Source organism: Plasmodium berghei, assembly GCF_900002375.2.
Source record: "Plasmodium berghei ANKA genome assembly, chromosome: 5".
NCBI lineage: Eukaryota > Apicomplexa > Aconoidasida > Haemosporida > Plasmodiidae > Plasmodium > Plasmodium berghei.
The window spans coordinates 902,900-921,054 of record NC_036163.2 but is presented as its reverse complement, the minus strand read 5'-3'; the positions used below and the strand labels follow the sequence as shown (position 1 = coordinate 921,054).

At 20.2% G+C, this 18,155-nt stretch overlaps 4 protein-coding genes across 4 annotated transcripts; 3 read left to right on the top strand and 1 right to left on the bottom strand.

The window, feature by feature from the left end:
• Positions 1-325: 325 nt before the first annotated feature.
• On the top strand, positions 326-1,945 carry PBANKA_0524821 (fam-a protein; the record flags this gene model as incomplete). Its single annotated transcript, XM_034568507.1, has 6 exons — positions 326-465; positions 635-866; positions 966-1,035; positions 1,199-1,311; positions 1,412-1,645; positions 1,841-1,945. The coding sequence occupies 6 exons, from the start codon at positions 326-328 to the stop codon at positions 1,943-1,945; spliced, it is 894 nt and encodes a 297-aa protein (XP_034420490.1).
• A 2,172-nt stretch (positions 1,946-4,117) lies between these two features.
• Positions 4,118-4,465, top strand: PBANKA_0524800 (early transcribed membrane protein; the record flags this gene model as incomplete). The annotated part of the gene is made up of 1 exon (XM_034568506.1): positions 4,118-4,465. The coding sequence occupies one exon, from the start codon at positions 4,118-4,120 to the stop codon at positions 4,463-4,465; it is 348 nt and encodes a 115-aa protein (XP_034420489.1).
• Positions 4,466-8,060: 3,595 nt separating this feature from the next.
• On the bottom strand, positions 8,061-10,940 carry PBANKA_0524700 (Plasmodium exported protein, unknown function; the record flags this gene model as incomplete). Its single annotated transcript, XM_034568505.1, has 2 exons — positions 8,061-10,772; positions 10,872-10,940. The coding sequence occupies 2 exons, from the start codon at positions 10,938-10,940 to the stop codon at positions 8,061-8,063; spliced, it is 2,781 nt and encodes a 926-aa protein (XP_034420488.1).
• Positions 10,941-16,251: 5,311 nt separating this feature from the next.
• PBANKA_0524600 (BIR protein) lies at positions 16,252-17,063 on the top strand (the record flags this gene model as incomplete). The annotated part of the gene is made up of 2 exons (XM_034568503.1): positions 16,252-16,746; positions 16,863-17,063. 2 exons carry the CDS (start codon positions 16,252-16,254, stop codon positions 17,061-17,063), a joined length of 696 nt encoding a protein of 231 aa, XP_034420487.1.
• Positions 17,064-18,155: the final 1,092 nt, after the last annotated feature.

Genomic DNA, 18,155 nt, shown 5'->3' with positions numbered 1-18,155 from the left:
TAAAGTTGTATATTTTTAGATACTATAATATTCGAAAATTTATAAATCATTATTCTTTTATATATTCATTATTTATAAAGATTTTATTATTGGCGTTTCTTTGTATTCAAATTGTTTAAATAAAAAGTATATTAAATTTATAAATCTAATAAAAATACACAATTTTATCGTTTAAATAATTATTTTATGTCTATTTAAATATATACTAGTTTTATAAGTTTCAAAAATTTTTTTTTCTTTGATTATAATTACATTTAAACAACATTTTTGGGATTTTATTATTGTTTTTTAAAATAATACTCATATTTTATTTATCAAACCCAAAATGAATACAGGTTACATCCAGGTTGTCCTTTTTCTTTTAAGCTTCTTCGTATATATGAATAACAATGCCATTGCAAGCGAGCTTTCTCTAAAAAAATCTAAGAATATTTCTTCATCCAAAGATTCTCTGCTTAGTTATATGTAAGAAAATTGTAAAACATATGTATATATGCATTATTTGTTTCATTATGAAAATAATATATACATTCTCATGCAATATGCATATATATAAGTATATGATAATAAAAATACAGTTTTTACAATTAAAAACATAAATACAATTTATTGACTTCATTTCGGTCGATAACAGCCCGGATAAAATTTTTAAACCATCCAACTCCTTAATATGTACCAATCCTGATGAAATTGAAAAAGCAGAAAAAATTATGGGTGAGGCTATAGAACGATTGAAAGAACATGCTATACATTCAAATGATTACAGGTTGTACCACCATTATGATGAAGATGTAAATGTATATCGTAAGAGACATAAATATCTAATCGTTGATAAAATTGATGTTAAAATCCACAATACCGATAAGGTATGTATTAACAAATAAAAATTTTTAAGCCATAAAATTAAGCCCAAATAAAAATTAATATTTATTAATTATGTGCATATATTTTTTTTGTTATATTAGTATGAAGAAATAATAGATACACTATTCAACTTTAATAATGATATATATAGTGGTGGTATCGTGGTTGAAGGTATGTAAAAATATTTAATTAATCAATTTAACATATGATTATCAAATTTATCCATATTTCTTGCTTTATTATTATCTATGTACTTTCTACTATTATATATATAATTATGTTAATTTTCATAATATTTTAATTTATATTTATGCAAAATTATAATTTTCTTTAGGAAAAGTTGTCCGTGAATACAATCCAAATTTAGTAATGATACAAAAACGCTACATAGATGTCCCTAATAAACCTTTTGAAGGATATTTTTATTCTATAGCTACAAAACATCAAGTAAGGAAATATTTTTTCTCTATTTATCTAAAAATCGTATTCTTCATATTATTACTCCATAATTCATCCCAATACATACAATTTTTTATTCATTTTGTAGGTATCTGAAGATACTACTGTAATTGCTTTAACATCGGCAAATATAAATGATTACAACCATATAGACAAAAATTTATTTAGAAACATTATTGTAGAAAGTGCAAATTCATTCGAAACCGACATATGTTCTGAAAATTATATTAGAAGAAGATACTTAAACAAAATGTTTGTTCACTTATCCGGATATATCATTAAAAAAAAAAGTAAATATATTCAAATTACCTGTATTAACGCTGTAAGCAATATAAAAATTTTAATAACATAATACTTTTATTCCACCATTTATTTTATTGTTGCCTTATACTCATTTGCCCATTTATCAAAAATAGGCCCTCTCTCTATAAATCCCATATTTATAATATATGATATTCATTCATCCAATATTTTGAATATTTTATTTTATATATTTATTCATTTCGTTTTTTCGTAGCTTGAAGTAGATAATCGCAATGCTCCAAAATTCGTTGAAGAAAGATTTAAATCAGACAAATTAACGATTCTAGTTAGTACAAGAAACAAATATTCTATGAAATAAGAAAATATTTTGTATGCTAATCTTTTAAAAATTTAATATTTTGGTAAATATATTAATAAATCAATTTATTTAATACATATGTCTATTTTTAATTATCATCATTAAGCGTATTTTTCATTTTATGAAAGTTTGATATGCATATAGTCTGTTCATGAATTTTTAGTGTAATGATGCATATATTTAATTTTGTGAATACTACAAATATAACTGTTATAACTTATGAAGATCTTTTATTTATGATATTCATTTCATATTAATGGCAGTGCCTCCTTTTTCGGTTGCATATTTATATTTCATTTCGAGATTAAACATATGGGCATATTATATATATTTAATCACCATTTATAAACAAATAACTATGATCAAACTATTAACAAATTATTAAAAACATATTCCTAACCCAAAACATCGATTTCATAGAACAAAACTATAACACATAGTATAGAACCATGACCCAAAATACGGGTTCCCCAAAACGCAATTATAAACATATCCTATATATTATCATTGCTTTTTCGTTTCACACCAATCAACATTATAGTTTTTTGCAAACTAAATAAGGTGTATGCAAAACAATATATCGTTAAAAATAATTTTATTGTCTAATAAATTACAAGCAATTATTCACTATTTTCAAATATTCATTATTTAATGTGAAAACTTAATAATACCATATTTATAAAAATAAAAATAATTTATGGGTGCGCAGCGAAAATAATAATTATATTGCCAGCAGGTTTTATATTTTTGATGTAAGTAATCAATATTTATCGATATTAAATGAGTTTGTAAAAAAAAAAAACAGCCCTTTATAATTATTTTATTACTATGTATATAATAATATTGCATATATAATCAAATTATTAAATACTAAAAAATTAGCCAAAACAAAATCAGGGTGCATACTCAAACAAAAAACCCTGAATCATAAACCCAAAATTACAAATATGCGCATAGCTTATAATTCATTCATATTTATTTAATCTAGTAATGGCAATAAATTGCTAAAAATATTGTATTTATTTATATATTAATTGTGTATGTGTTTACTTATTTGTTCGTTTACTAGTATTTTTTTTTTATATTATTTATGCAGGATTAACGTATTTTTACATATTATTATAAAATATTTCCCCATATTAATCTTATAAAACTATTACATATACAATATATACGTATATATACAAACGATAATAATTAGTATTATTTAAAAAGAACCACAAACTTTTAATTATTATAATTCATTTATTTTATTTTATTTGTTTAATGCCTTATACACACAATATCATTATAATAATGTTATGTTATTATATTAGTCATTTATTATCACTATAAATTCTATTAGAGACATTTATGAATTAAATGTTTTCAAAAAAAATGATAATAAATTGAAATGTTTACAAAATTCTTAATATTATGTATATTAATTATATGTACATATATATAAATATTTAGTTAGCTAGATATTAATTAATTTTTCAATAACAAGTGTAAATGTAGTATTTTAAAAAAGTGCCTTATTAAATTTATATTTTCTTATAGTGCAGGAAATTTTCTAATAACAAAAATTTATATAGAATATTTAATCATCACTATATATATTAATAAATATATATATCATGCTTTTTTATATACATTATTTTTCTTAATTATTTCTATCGTTAAATTTTTATATTGTTATCAAAAAAACCCAACATCCACTATTATAATTTTGGTACTTATTATCTTTAAAATATAATTATCCCGATGAAAATTATTATTTAATAAAAAACCTATAAAATTTGGCAATTAATAATGCACTATATATTATTTAGCATGCAATCCAAAGAATACATTAAAATATGCAATTAAGAAAAAAAATAATAAAAAAACAATAAAGCTAACAAATGGCTATATTAAGAATATAACTCTGTATCATAGCTTCACAAAAAAATATATTAAATTCTATTTAAATGTATAATAAAAAAATATATATAGTATAAATACCATAATTTTTTTTATCCTTAAAAAAAATATTTTTAATTACTAAAAATATTAAATATTACTATCTTAATTTTATTTATTGCATTTTGCTTTTTATTTTATTATTATAATAAACTCTTATAATTACATTAATTCCCTTATTATATTTTTTTTATATTATTATATTATAATTTTTTTACTTATACAAAAATGAAACTAGCAAAAGCATTATATTTTGTTGCCTTTTTATTGGCCATAAAAGTGTTAACCCCAGGATCTAATAATTATGTTGAAGCTAAACCCGCAAATTCAAAAAAAGTAACTAAAAGTGGTGATAATGCATTTATTAAAAAAATTAAAAATAACAAAGCTGCATTTATATCTACATTGGCTGCAACAGTAGCATTAGCAATTGCTACTACATTTGGTGTAATGCATTATCAAAATAATGGAAATGATAAAAAAAAACCATCGGGACTAGATGGAAAAACACCCTTAATCATTCCACGCAAAAAAACACCCTCAGCATCAGATAATGACAGTGTACCACCATCATAATCTAGCACAAAACCAGTACCAGAACCTAATACAAAATCAACATCATCTAGTGGTAACTCAAGAGCGTATTAATCAGTAATCCACTAATTGTAGTTTCTGTTGCTTACTATTTGTTTTCATATCATAATGTAACAGTAGACCAAAAATTCAAGTATGTCTCCATACACTGTAAAAATGAATATAATTGAACCAATCAATATGATTGTAATAGTTCAAGGCATTTAAATATCTTTATGTTATAAATTTGCCTTTTTATAACATTTTATTTTAACTTGTATGCCATATATATATATATGTAATAATATATTGGATTTATTAAAAAGTGCCATTATTTGATATTGCAATTCCAGAACATATATATATTCTCATTTTTTCTTTAATACGGTTTAATTCCTATGTTACATTGAAGCAGATTTTTGCTTTCCAATTTTACCCATTTATTAGCATAAAAGACATATTTTTTATTTTAAGAATAATTTAATATTATTAATATTAAAAAGTATATCGTGCATATAATACATATATATGATGCTACGCGTGTTCTTTATAGTAGTAAAAATAAACAATGATGTATTGTTTATTGTAAATAGTGCCGTGATGTGTGTTTTTATCTGTAAGTATATTTGAGCGTAATACCATTTATAGTAATGAAATTAATGAGGTGATTAGAATGATTCTGTACAAATGTTATATTATATGTAATAATTTATATATATTGTTATTTAAAGCATATAATACCAATATATTTTATGCACATATATATGTAACATTATGATAAACTACCTAAAACTATATAATATAAAAAATTATTTTTTATGTGGTAATAGAAAAATTACATAAAATACAACATAAATATAAATGGTATAGAAATAGTAATTTATTATATTCTGCTATTAATGCTGTTTGATTGTGGTAAATTGAATGTTCGACTTAAACAATATTTGAAATATCAATAAAAACATTTGTTAAATAAATTATTCACTGAATAAGCTAAACATTAATGTATTGTGATATATATATATAATTCAATATAACTCTGAATCATCATTACCATTTCATATACTATAAACACTTATGCTATAACATATTAAGAGTTCATATATATGGTTAGTCAATATTTAACATTAAAATATAAAATATCGATATTATATTTTAACCATATTTAATCTATATTTACACTAAAAGTATATGCATATCATTTATGAAAAATATTTTATAAATATCTTTCGCTTTAATACTTGTCATCATTTTTGTTTTTTTCATGTTTAAGGTTAATGTAGAATCTAGAAGCCATGAGTTATACATATATTTTTTCCTTTAATGAATAATCAGTAATATATATTTAATTAACTTGAATATCACATAAATATTATCAAATTATAAAAAATTAAAACAAAATATAATTCCGATTCTTAAAATCAAAACATCGAATCGATAACACCAAATTATAACCTGCAATTCAGAACCTAGGACACAAACCTCCATAAGATGTATATATTTTATATATTATTAATAAATATATTTAAAATTAAATTTGTTTTAAAAAACTACAAATATAATTGAATATAGCTAAAAATGTTAAAAAGATAATAAATAAATAAACTCAAATGTATATTAAATAAATAGTTCCTTATGTATCATGACACGGTAAAATAAATTTCGTAAAAAATATACTAAAAAGATAAATCCGTTATGTATTATGTATCGAGATATTATTAATTAAAAAGGGTATATATATAATAAGACATGTAAATAAAATTCTAAATATTATATAAAATGTAAAAAGGTGTAATGTTGATGCCATAAAGTATTATATTTATGTAATATTGGGGATAGTTATTAATTTAAAAAAAAAACTATTAATTATTTAAACAAATAAAATTAAAAAGAATAATAAATCGAGATAATCTAAATTATATATTCCTTTTAACAAACACTTTATATATTTTCCAAGCTTTATTAACTTTGAATGACATAAAGATTAATTATAATATAAAACGGGAGAAAACAATCCTACTGAAAACAAAGACGAAAAAAAGGATCCTGTGGTTAATGCTGAATATTTTGATACATCTAGTAATTATTTTTTATACCAACCATCATATTATATATTCTTATAATTATTACTTGTAATAATTTCATTATATTCACTTTCAATTTTATCATAATTAATATCAAATATATTTACATCATTTTCAAATGGTTTAAAAATTTCATAATCGGATACAGTAGAACATTTATCCAATTTATTTAGTGTAGCATACGATATTTGTTGTATTTACAACTCGTCTTCCTTTTTATTATTTCTTTTGTTTATAATTTCTGTTAATTCATCTTGAATATCTTGAATTAACATTCCCATTTCATAATTAGATCTTTTAATTTGGGTAATGTGCTAATGTTTGTGCAGTTTCTTATCTGCGAATCTATAGCGTTTTAAAAAAAAATTCTTCATCATCATTATAATCCTTGTCATTATTCTGATTTCCAAAACTCCCACTCGATTCATAAAAATCATTTAACCCAAACTGATTTATTGCATATGCTAATGATCAATAAAATTTCCCTTTAACCATTTTAACAAAATATGAATGCTTCTTTAAATGATATTATCAAAATATCTAATTTTTTTTAAGAAAATTGAAGGAATAAATGATATTTGCAAGCAAAATTGATATAGGCAAATTAATAATTTATAATTATTTTAAGTTTACCAAATAAAATGTATTGATTATGTTTTTAATGATACACAGAATAGACACTGAATAATATTGTGCTATGAAAAATATTTTAATATATATTATAACTATGAATAAAATAGTATGATTTATCCATATATATATAAGACATTGTAGAAAATTTACATGTCAATTATTTTTTGGTTTCGAATTACTTAAACATACTTATAACATGCGATATCCATTTTTCACTTTGAAACAAATTTATAGTAACAAATAAAATATAAATTCCGTACAATGCACAATAGCATCCATAAGTTATAAACTGGTTTCCTTTTCTTTTTAAAATGACTTATTTTTATAAAATTATAAATGTATTTTTCATGTATTTATATGTTAAGAATATTTATTTCTTCTTGTTGTTTGTAGACAATAAAATACTCATTTTACTTAAAGTAATAATATGAAATATTATACAAATTAATTTGTAACTATATAAAAGTTTATTATAAATTTAAATTATAAACATAAAGAATATTATTTTAAAATGCCTAGAAAATATAAATATGTATATTTTATATAATAGTACATATATTAAATGACAGAAATAATCATAAAACAATATGTATGCATTCTATAATTTAAGCAAAATTGTCAAATATCAAATAATTTCCCAATATAATAAAACATATAGGGAAGAATGTTATCATATAAATAAAGAATATAATATATATATTAGCACATTTATTAAATATTATAATGGAAAGGATGGTAACAACACAAAAACAAAAAAAAAATAATTCAATAAAAACAAATATATTATTACATATAATATGGATATAATGTATTGTCAATATAAAATTATATTTTTATAAATATTAATTTTTATTATTTATAATTAGATAGTTTAATATAAATTATTGGTTTTTTTTTCCCTTTTTCTTTGTATTAATTTTTCTTTTTAATTTATTTACAACCTTCTTTCTATATTTGTGGAATTTGTTAAACTTACCCATATCGTTTAATTTCACTATTATCTTTGTGATTATATATATAATAATTGCAATGTTTATTGCGATTCCAACTGGATACATTACTTGAGAAACTGCAACTGAAATTCCATATACTTTAGCAGCACCAATAGCTTTAGGTATCACACTATCAGATATACAGGATATAGTATTACTTGCAGTATTTATACCAACTATTGCAGTGTTTTTAATCGCACCAAAAAAAGAGCCAATTAAGCTATCAAAGCTAAATTCACTTAATGATATATCCGGTAATACATCAGTTGCAATTCCTTGCATAGTGTCAGTGGCAGCATTTGATAAACATTGTGCTCCTTCAACTATTGCTGTTTTTCCCGCTTCTATAACAGAATCATTGAAAATATCAGATGCCATAACACTCGATATGTGTAGTCCCAAGAATGAAATCGAAGCAATTGCTAGTATTATGGGTAGTACATACAAACCAAATATTTTTAAATATTTTTTTACTTTATAATATTTTCCTTTCATCATTTTTGCTCCAATTATTTGTTCAAATAATTGTCGTTCAGTTTCTGCATATATTTCGTCCATAATAGATACATCTATTTTTTTATCATCTTCTACTTCTGTTAATAAGCTTTGCTCATCATAATTATCAAATAAATCTATAAAATCGTTTCCATCCAAATTTTTATTATTACTTTTCTTTTTTTTATTTATCGGGGATAACTCTAAAACTTTTACACTTTCACGTTGTGGCCTAATTATGTCTTTTTTATCATTAATGTATAATTGGGTTAAACGCTGTTTTGTTCGTTCTAGCAGTTCATCATCATTTTCTATATCATTTGATGTGTTCATTTCCAGTTTTATATTATTTGGATTTTCAAGATCCCCTTTATTTGATAAATCATATTTTATATTTGTATCGCTTATTTTTGTAAACTCAATTTTATTCTCTAACTTATTGTTTTTATTTTCCATATATATTTCGATAACCTTTTCCTTTTTTTTTGATTGTTGTTGTTCTTCCTTTTTATTTTCCATATATATTTCGATAACCTTTTCCTTTTTTTTTGATTGTTGTTGTTCTTCCTTTTTATTTTCCATATATATTTCGATAACCTTTTCCTTTTTTTTTGATTGTTGTTGTTCTTCCTTTTTATTTTCCATATATATTTCGATAACCTTTTCCTTTTTTTTTGATTGTTGTTGTTCTTCCTTTTTATTTTCCATATATATTTCGATAACCTTTTCCTTTTTTTTTGATTGTTGTTGTTCTTCCTTTTTATTTTCCATATATATTTCGGTCATCCTTTTTTGTTTTGTTGATGAATCATTTTTTATATTACCAAATAAGTATCTTACTTCATTCACCACTTTTAATTCACATTGTTTACTACCTGTACTTATGGAATGCTTATATTCATTTGTTATTTGATTTTCCTTGTTCGTATGCTTTTCTATAGGATTATGCACTTTATTCGATCCATCTTTTATTTTTATAATATTTTGTTTTTTTATCAAATCATAGTTTGAAAACAACTCGTTTTTGTTCTCTAAATGGTTTTTTATTGTAGTATAACTATTACCATCGATCTTCTTTTTTCCCACTACATGTTTTTGTGTCGAATTTTTTTTTTCCACCAAATTTGTATTCATAAAATTATTTTTATTCACCAAAATATTATATGGTAAATTTTGTCTGTCCCTCCAAATTTTATTCGTTAAATTATTTGTATCCACCGCAATGTTATGTGGCAATTTTTGCCTTTTCGGATTTGGTTGTAGTAGTGTTTTGTTTTTTCGTACTATATTTTGTTTCGACGTCGTTTCTTTTCTTATATTAGTTTGATTTAATTTATTTCTGTTTTTTGAAATCATATCATGGTAATATGGAATGTTTCTATGAACTATGGGGCGCTCAAATAATGCATAATATAACATTATATTAATCTCATCTGGAGTAATATTATTATATTGGCTATTATTTAATATCACTTTTAAGATGCCTAATTTTTCTAAATCCGTATACTCATTAAAATTTTTTTTATATTTTAGAATATATGACTTAATTTCTTCGATGACTTCATTTTTTAACACATTGTTTTTTCCATTTAATAAATGTTGTGAAATTAATTTGGTTAAGTTATAATCATTACATACCACAAGCGTATTATCTTTTGTATATTTATTACTTAGTGTAACTTGAGATTGTTTTTTTAGTGAATACATTTCCGGTTTACTGTTTTTATGTCTTGTGCTAATTTTAGATTCTTTTAATACATATTTTTTATCTTGGTACTCATGTAATTTCATTTCAAAAGCATCATTTATATTTGGCTTTACGAGGTCGGGTTGTACATGCATACATTTTACCATCCCCTCTTTTGCCATTTTCTCTTTTATATATTTATTATAACCATCATTTACCGTTTTTCCAATTTTTTGAACAGTATTTTTCCCATTATGGTTATTTTTCTTAATTATTTTATTATAATTCTTTATTTTAGCATAATTATTTTGATGAGATAACAAATTTTCATTATTGAGATTAGACAAAATTCGAGAATATGCTAGAAATTCTGTGATATCATTTTTATTTTTCCTGGAGAGGCATATGGAAGAGAATTTCTAAAAGATAAAAAAATATATGTATGTGCTAAATTATGGCAAGCATAAAATTGCCCATGGTGAATATTAATAATTTTATTTTTATTTTAAGATTGTTACTTTGTTATAATTTAGATAAACATATATTACAATACTGTATATCAATATTTTAGTAATATATTGAATCATATTATATATGTTTTATTTTAACATTGTCTTCCACTGTTTGGTATACCTTCACTATATTTCTTCTCCAATAATACTATATTAAACTATATAATATATATTCATTAAACCAGTAATGTTTATTATTAATATTGTCATTTTTGATTATTTACATTTACTTTATTAATAATAAAATATAAGTTGTCATATGAAACTACAATAAAGTGAAATACATTCACTTTTAAACCTTATAATTCCTGCACATGATAAATATATATCATTATAATTCATTTATGCATCCATTAAATTATTTTTATATACATTTATTATATAATGAAGCATATATATAACTTAAAAACATAACTCATATATTATTACAGTCACCCAATAAATTAATAAAAATATATACTGACTATTATATAAAATATGAAAAATGTTATCGTTATGATATATATTCAAATATTTCACTTAAAACACATATAAATTAACAAATAATAAAAAAATCATAATTTAAAAATCAAGTATATGAATGTTTAGTATATTAACAATGAATGCATTAATAAATTGTATATTTTTTTTTTCATATTCATATATATTTATATAATATAATAAATAATTTATTATTTTTTTTATATAATTCCATAAAGTGGATAACTTTAGTCCTTTCATTATATATTAATAAATATAATTTGATTTATCATGTAAAAATAATAAAATATAAATATAATTTCGGTAATAAGATGCATAATATTTTATAATATATTAATTATATTTTTTGTTTTGTATTGGCTTGAGTTTGTAATGTAAAATTTATATAAAAATATAATTATATTTCCTTTTCTGTATTCTGTATATACCATTGCTTAAGAAAGGTATCATTGATTTATTTATATATATATATTTTTTCAGATTTAATACAAAATATATTATTTTTAATTAAATATTTAGATATATTAAAAACGTCATTTATTTCAATTTATGCGTTATGCACGCTATATAATTATACCCCATACATAATTTTACATAGTATAAACTAATTCCTAATTGGAAACTTATATTGTTCTACATATTACATGCATATATAGATTAAACATTAACAATGATGAATTAAGAATATTTATTTTCAATAAATTAGTAATTATGTATCATATCAATATATTAATGATATTATAATATTTGTTTTATTTAATATATATAAAATGTATAAATTAATGATATAAAATGAAACTATTATATACATACATATATATATAATATACATTACTACACAAGTGCTAATAAATCAATAAACGTTTTATATCAAGCATGTAGCCTATGCAATAGTTTTATTGATTATTTATTATTATTTAATGGTATTTCCAAGAGTATACTTATATATTTAACTCTTAAAATACAGTTGATTTTACTTTTATCATAAACTTGAAATTATATTGAAACATTAATACTATTTATAATATAAAAAAATCTATTTATAAATATATAGCATACAATGCATATAACATTTATTATAACCTGTAAAAATGCATATCACAAACTATTTACAAATAATAAAATAACAAATTATATATAACATCATAGTATATAGCTAAAACGAAAGATATACACATAATATATGTACTATCTTGAGCATATTAGAATTAGATTAATTTAGTAAAAAGAAAATAGTATATCGATTTATATAGTATTATATTTATTTTATATTATTTTGTATGATTTTTTTATTGAATGGTAACAATTAAACTATAAGAATAATAAATTTTATAATAAAGTATTATTATTAATTTTTTATTTGATAATTGAAAATAAGTTGTTTTTCTTAGTTAACATACAAAATCCCTATAAAATTGAAATAATTTATAAAATTATGTTGTATGACTGTATAAATAATAGTTGTTTATAATATTTAACATATTTTTTTCTATTATCCGAATTAAGATAAAATTCATTGTTTATTTATTAGATATTTCACAATTATATCTTTAGTCTATCATATTTGTATGTAACATATATATAATACAAAAGAAATATTCAAGCATACTTTTATGTCTTAAATTAATTTGTTAGGTGTGCATAAATATAATAAAAAATGTTAATTATATTTACATTTAAGTATTCACATATTATTATAAATATGTATTATTCTTTATAAATAACCAAATTCAATTATTACCAAATTCTATATTAGCTTATTTATTCATATATATAACATTATTAAATAATATAAAAATATTATTACAGCAAATTAATGTCTTTAGATATCTCGCATAATTCTAATAAGTACATAAATCATATATTATATATTTTTATCTATAACATAAGCCATATAATAAGATACTACTACTACTAATAATAATAGTACTAATAATAATACTACTACTACTAATAATAATAGTACTAATAATAATACTAATAACAATAATAATAATACTACTACTACTACTACTAATAATAATAATAATAATGATAATAATAATAATACTAATAACAATAATAATAATAATAGTACTAATAATAATACTAATAACAATAACAATAATAATAATACTACTACTACTACTAATAATAATAATAATGATAATAATAATAATAATGCAATAAGTATTAGAAATCATAGTTAATATGCAACGGTCTATCAAGTTTTATTAAAATCATATATTTCAATTAGACATGTTCGTGAAAATGGTAAAACAATTATAATCAAGTATCCACTCTATATCGTTATTATTCTAAATTAAGCTAATTTTACTTAAACCATTATAATATTTGTCAATTAAATCAGATTTTGAAAATTCAGGGAAAAATAATAATATTCTTTATTTTTAGTTTGCACATTATTTAATGAACTATTCTAATTTCCTTTCTTATTAATTAAAAAATATAATGTTAACGCCATTTTCCTTTGTTTCTATATATTGCTCATAATATTATTTTATAGTTACATTCAAATTATAACTAACAAAATTAAAAATTCCTAAATATAGTACTAATAACCAAACGTCTTTTAAATAGGAACTAATATATAATATGCTTTTAAAGTGTGCAATTTCATATTTGCATTATAAAAACAATATACATAAACAGATATATGCATATATATATATATATATTATACTCGTAGATAAAATTGTGTATCAAAAGAAGTTACTTTTTAAAGAAAAACATCTAACGAATGGAAATACACATCAAAATGATACATAAATTATTATTTATATGTTTTTTATATTGTTGTTTATAAGGAAAAACACAATATTAAAAAGATAAGGCAAATTAACGTTACATAAAGATACACTGTTTTATTAAGAAATGAATAATAAATAGTTACATAAATATAATATTACATACATTTTTTTTTTTAATATTATTACATATTATGTAATAAAATTATACGACATCAATTGCAATAACTTATGCTTTATTTATTTAAAGAAAATTATAATTTGGTTCACTCTCCACATACATGTTATTTTATAAGACTTTTTCTTATATTTTTATTTTCCTTAACCTTATATTTACTTATCAACATAATGGTTATGCGATTACATTGATTCCTTTTTATATATTTAGGCATTTTTATGCTAATATTTTTAATTTGTTATATATCCATATGTTCATTATAAAATATATAGACATTTTTTAATTATACACACACAATATAAAATTTATCATTCAAAAATTTATACATAATTATATATATAAAATAAATGTCCATTCAGATAATTATCTTCAGCAATAGTACCAATCCATATAAGATATATATATAATATTCATTGTTCACATATTGTACATTTATTTTGCGTTTTTATTTCCTCATTCAGTTTAAAAACACTTCTTTTTTATTATTATTCATTTAAATAATTTATATATTTTTTCTTATGATAAAAATTTATTTAAACACAAAATTGTAGATAGAAGCAATTCAACATTTCATTAATTAAATGACAATTACACCAATCACGAATTTTTAAGTTTGTAGAACCTTTATAAATTAAAAATATAAAAAATAAATCTATATATGCATTTTTTTTATAATTATTATAATCTTTATACATTATTTAACAATCCCAAATAAAATTGTTATATGTAATGAAAAATTACAGTCTATCCTTTTTATATAATATATTCTATAATTGTTTATATTTAATATTTATTCAATCACTGTTTTTTTTTAATTATACATTACAACTTTTTTTTTTTTCTTTTTTTTAAGTGAAAACCATAGTACAACTATAAATATGAATAACAAAATTAAAATTGTTATAGTATAAATTTTTTTAATTTCATAAATGCAATCGGAAATTTTTAATTAAAACAATTCCATATAAAAATAAAATTATAATATATATCAATATGTTCATAAAATATAATTCCGCAAATGATCTATACGTTTTATAAATATAATAAACAAAAATTAAAAAGCTATTATTATTTTTTTTTTTTTTGCCTTTGATGAAATTATATAAATAATATGTTATAACCAATATCATTTCTTTATTAGTTTATATTTATACTGTATGTGCATCAGTTTATTTGTATGTAATTGATCCATATAAATATATTTTGTGTTATAGTTACCATCAATTTATGTTAGTATAATGGTGTAAATTAAATGAAATTCAGTTTGCAATCATTAATAAAAATTATCATAATGAATGGTATTTTTTATCTTATATAAATGCATTATTTTATAACTTTTAATTTTTTGAAATAAATGTGCCATTAAATGTATTTAAAAATATTAATTTAATTATCATATATAAATTAAGATTATATATAATAATACACCTTTTAAAATCATATTAATACTATATAATTATAATATAGACAATACGGAGTATTTTTTATGCATTATCATGTAAGTATATCTTATTCATTAATTTTAAATATATATTATTATTGTTACTCCTATATGAATAAACACACATATATTTATTTTAATATAAATTTAGTTATCACAATTTATTAATTAAAATCGATTGTAATTTAATTAAACTTGAATTAAAATATTAATAATTCATATTAATTCCAATGCTTATACCATTTTTTTCCATTTTCTTGTTTTTGATTCTTTTTAAATTATATATATATTATATTATCATCCTATAAATGAATACAAAATGAGTCAAACATTTTGGATTATTATGAATATATAATAATTTAAAATTATATACACAATGCATTATCATAGTTAAAATAATGGAAATAAGTAAACAAATAAACATATGTATATATGCACATTTTGCTCTCTATATAATACACACACAATAATAAATACATTCAAGACAAAATTCAATCTCTATCAATAAACTTTGTGTACTTTTGGGAATGTTCAAAAAAAATGTCATTGTGTGAATTACCACCAGAAGAATTGAGACAAATATTCCAGAAATATTTAGATGAACTATATCGTCTATTTTATTATTATATAAATATATCATTAATTTATGCAATATCCCATGCAAGTGATGAAAAGGATGTAAAATATTATATACCATATTATGAAAAATTTTCACAAAAATATAATGAAATAGCACAAAAATGTAATCTTTATAAATGCAGCCCATATTGTAAAGAATTATATAATTTGGGAAACGAATATTATAATGCTCGGAATGAATTTCTTCTACGTAATAGAATATATATAAATAAATTACCAACATTATTCAAAATACCACCATGTTTTAAATCCAATAATAATAATGAACATTTGGAATGTGAAAATACGAAATATTTGAAACAGGAAAATAATTCAAATGATAAAATATTTAACTCACGAGTTTTATTTTCATTTATATATATACTTATTCCATTTTTCTTATTAATAATTTATAAGGTAAAAACAATTATACTTCAAAAAAATTTTATTTTCATTTGTTTTTTTTTGTGTTTACTATTGTTTAAATTTATCGGTTCCTTATATATTTATATATTTTTTTTTCATAATAACAGTTTACATCCTTTGAGCTTTGGATGAATTCTATATTTAGAACTGAGATCGCACTTTCAGACAAAATAGAAGAAAATATTCAAGAGGAAAAAAATATTATGGAAAAAGGCACCGATGAAGGAAATAAGGAAAATCAAGTGACAGAAAAAAATGGAAAAGATAAAAAAAATGAAGAGCATCCAGAGTCAAATAATAACAAATAAAACATTGATATATACAGGATTACCTATATAATGAAATCCATATCTTTTATGCAATTGGGGATATAAAATCTTATATTTTTTAATTTTTAAACAATACCTAATTCTATAGTTCTATGAGAGATAAACTTTTTATGTTTAATAAATAATATTGATTAATTTTTCTCGATTAATATAATACATGAAAACAATACGAATATATATACCCTTCTTGCATGTTGAATCACAATTCATATATATTATGCAGTAATCAAATAATTAAAATAATTATGATGCAATGTTAGGATAGCTCTTTAAAATTAAGTATAAATTTATAACTGTAACTATGTTTTCAAAATTAGCAGAAGACCCTTAATTTTAATTATTAGCTTTATAATTTTTTGTTCAATATTTAAATTTTTGTGCCCATCAAAATTTGATGAACATAGTATTGAAATATAATAAGATGGAATATATATAATTACATAATACTGTATCTGTATTGTTTCCGATTTTTATATATTATAATAAATTTATAATTTAAGTTTTATGTTAGATATATAAATTCCATATATATTAATTATACTTTTGTTTAGCCATAATTTTATTAATTTATATAATTAACTTTTTTTATTTTACCATTATATACTTTGTTAAATTATTTTTTTTTTCACAAATCATAGATATATCTTTCATTTTTTCTATTTGTATGATTAAAACACTAACTCAAACTTTTAAGTAGCAATTTTAATTAAACTATAATATTGTAAATAAATTTGGAAACTATACTATCATAAGATATCATTTGATTTATTTTATATGTTGTATACATACAATTTATTTGTGGTAAGTAAAAATTTTCTAGATAACTTTAAAATTATCTCTTAAATATACAATACAAATATTTAGATTCTATAAAATACTTTTGGAAATTTCCTCGTTTCATATAAGACTATTTACTAATTATATTTGATAAAGAGGGGAATATATAGTAATAACAATATTTTTGTATTTAAATCATTTATTATTATTTTTTTATATATTTATTAAACAAAATAAAAGACTAATGAAAATACCCTATGAATTATTATATTTGAAATGTTTTATAATTTATTT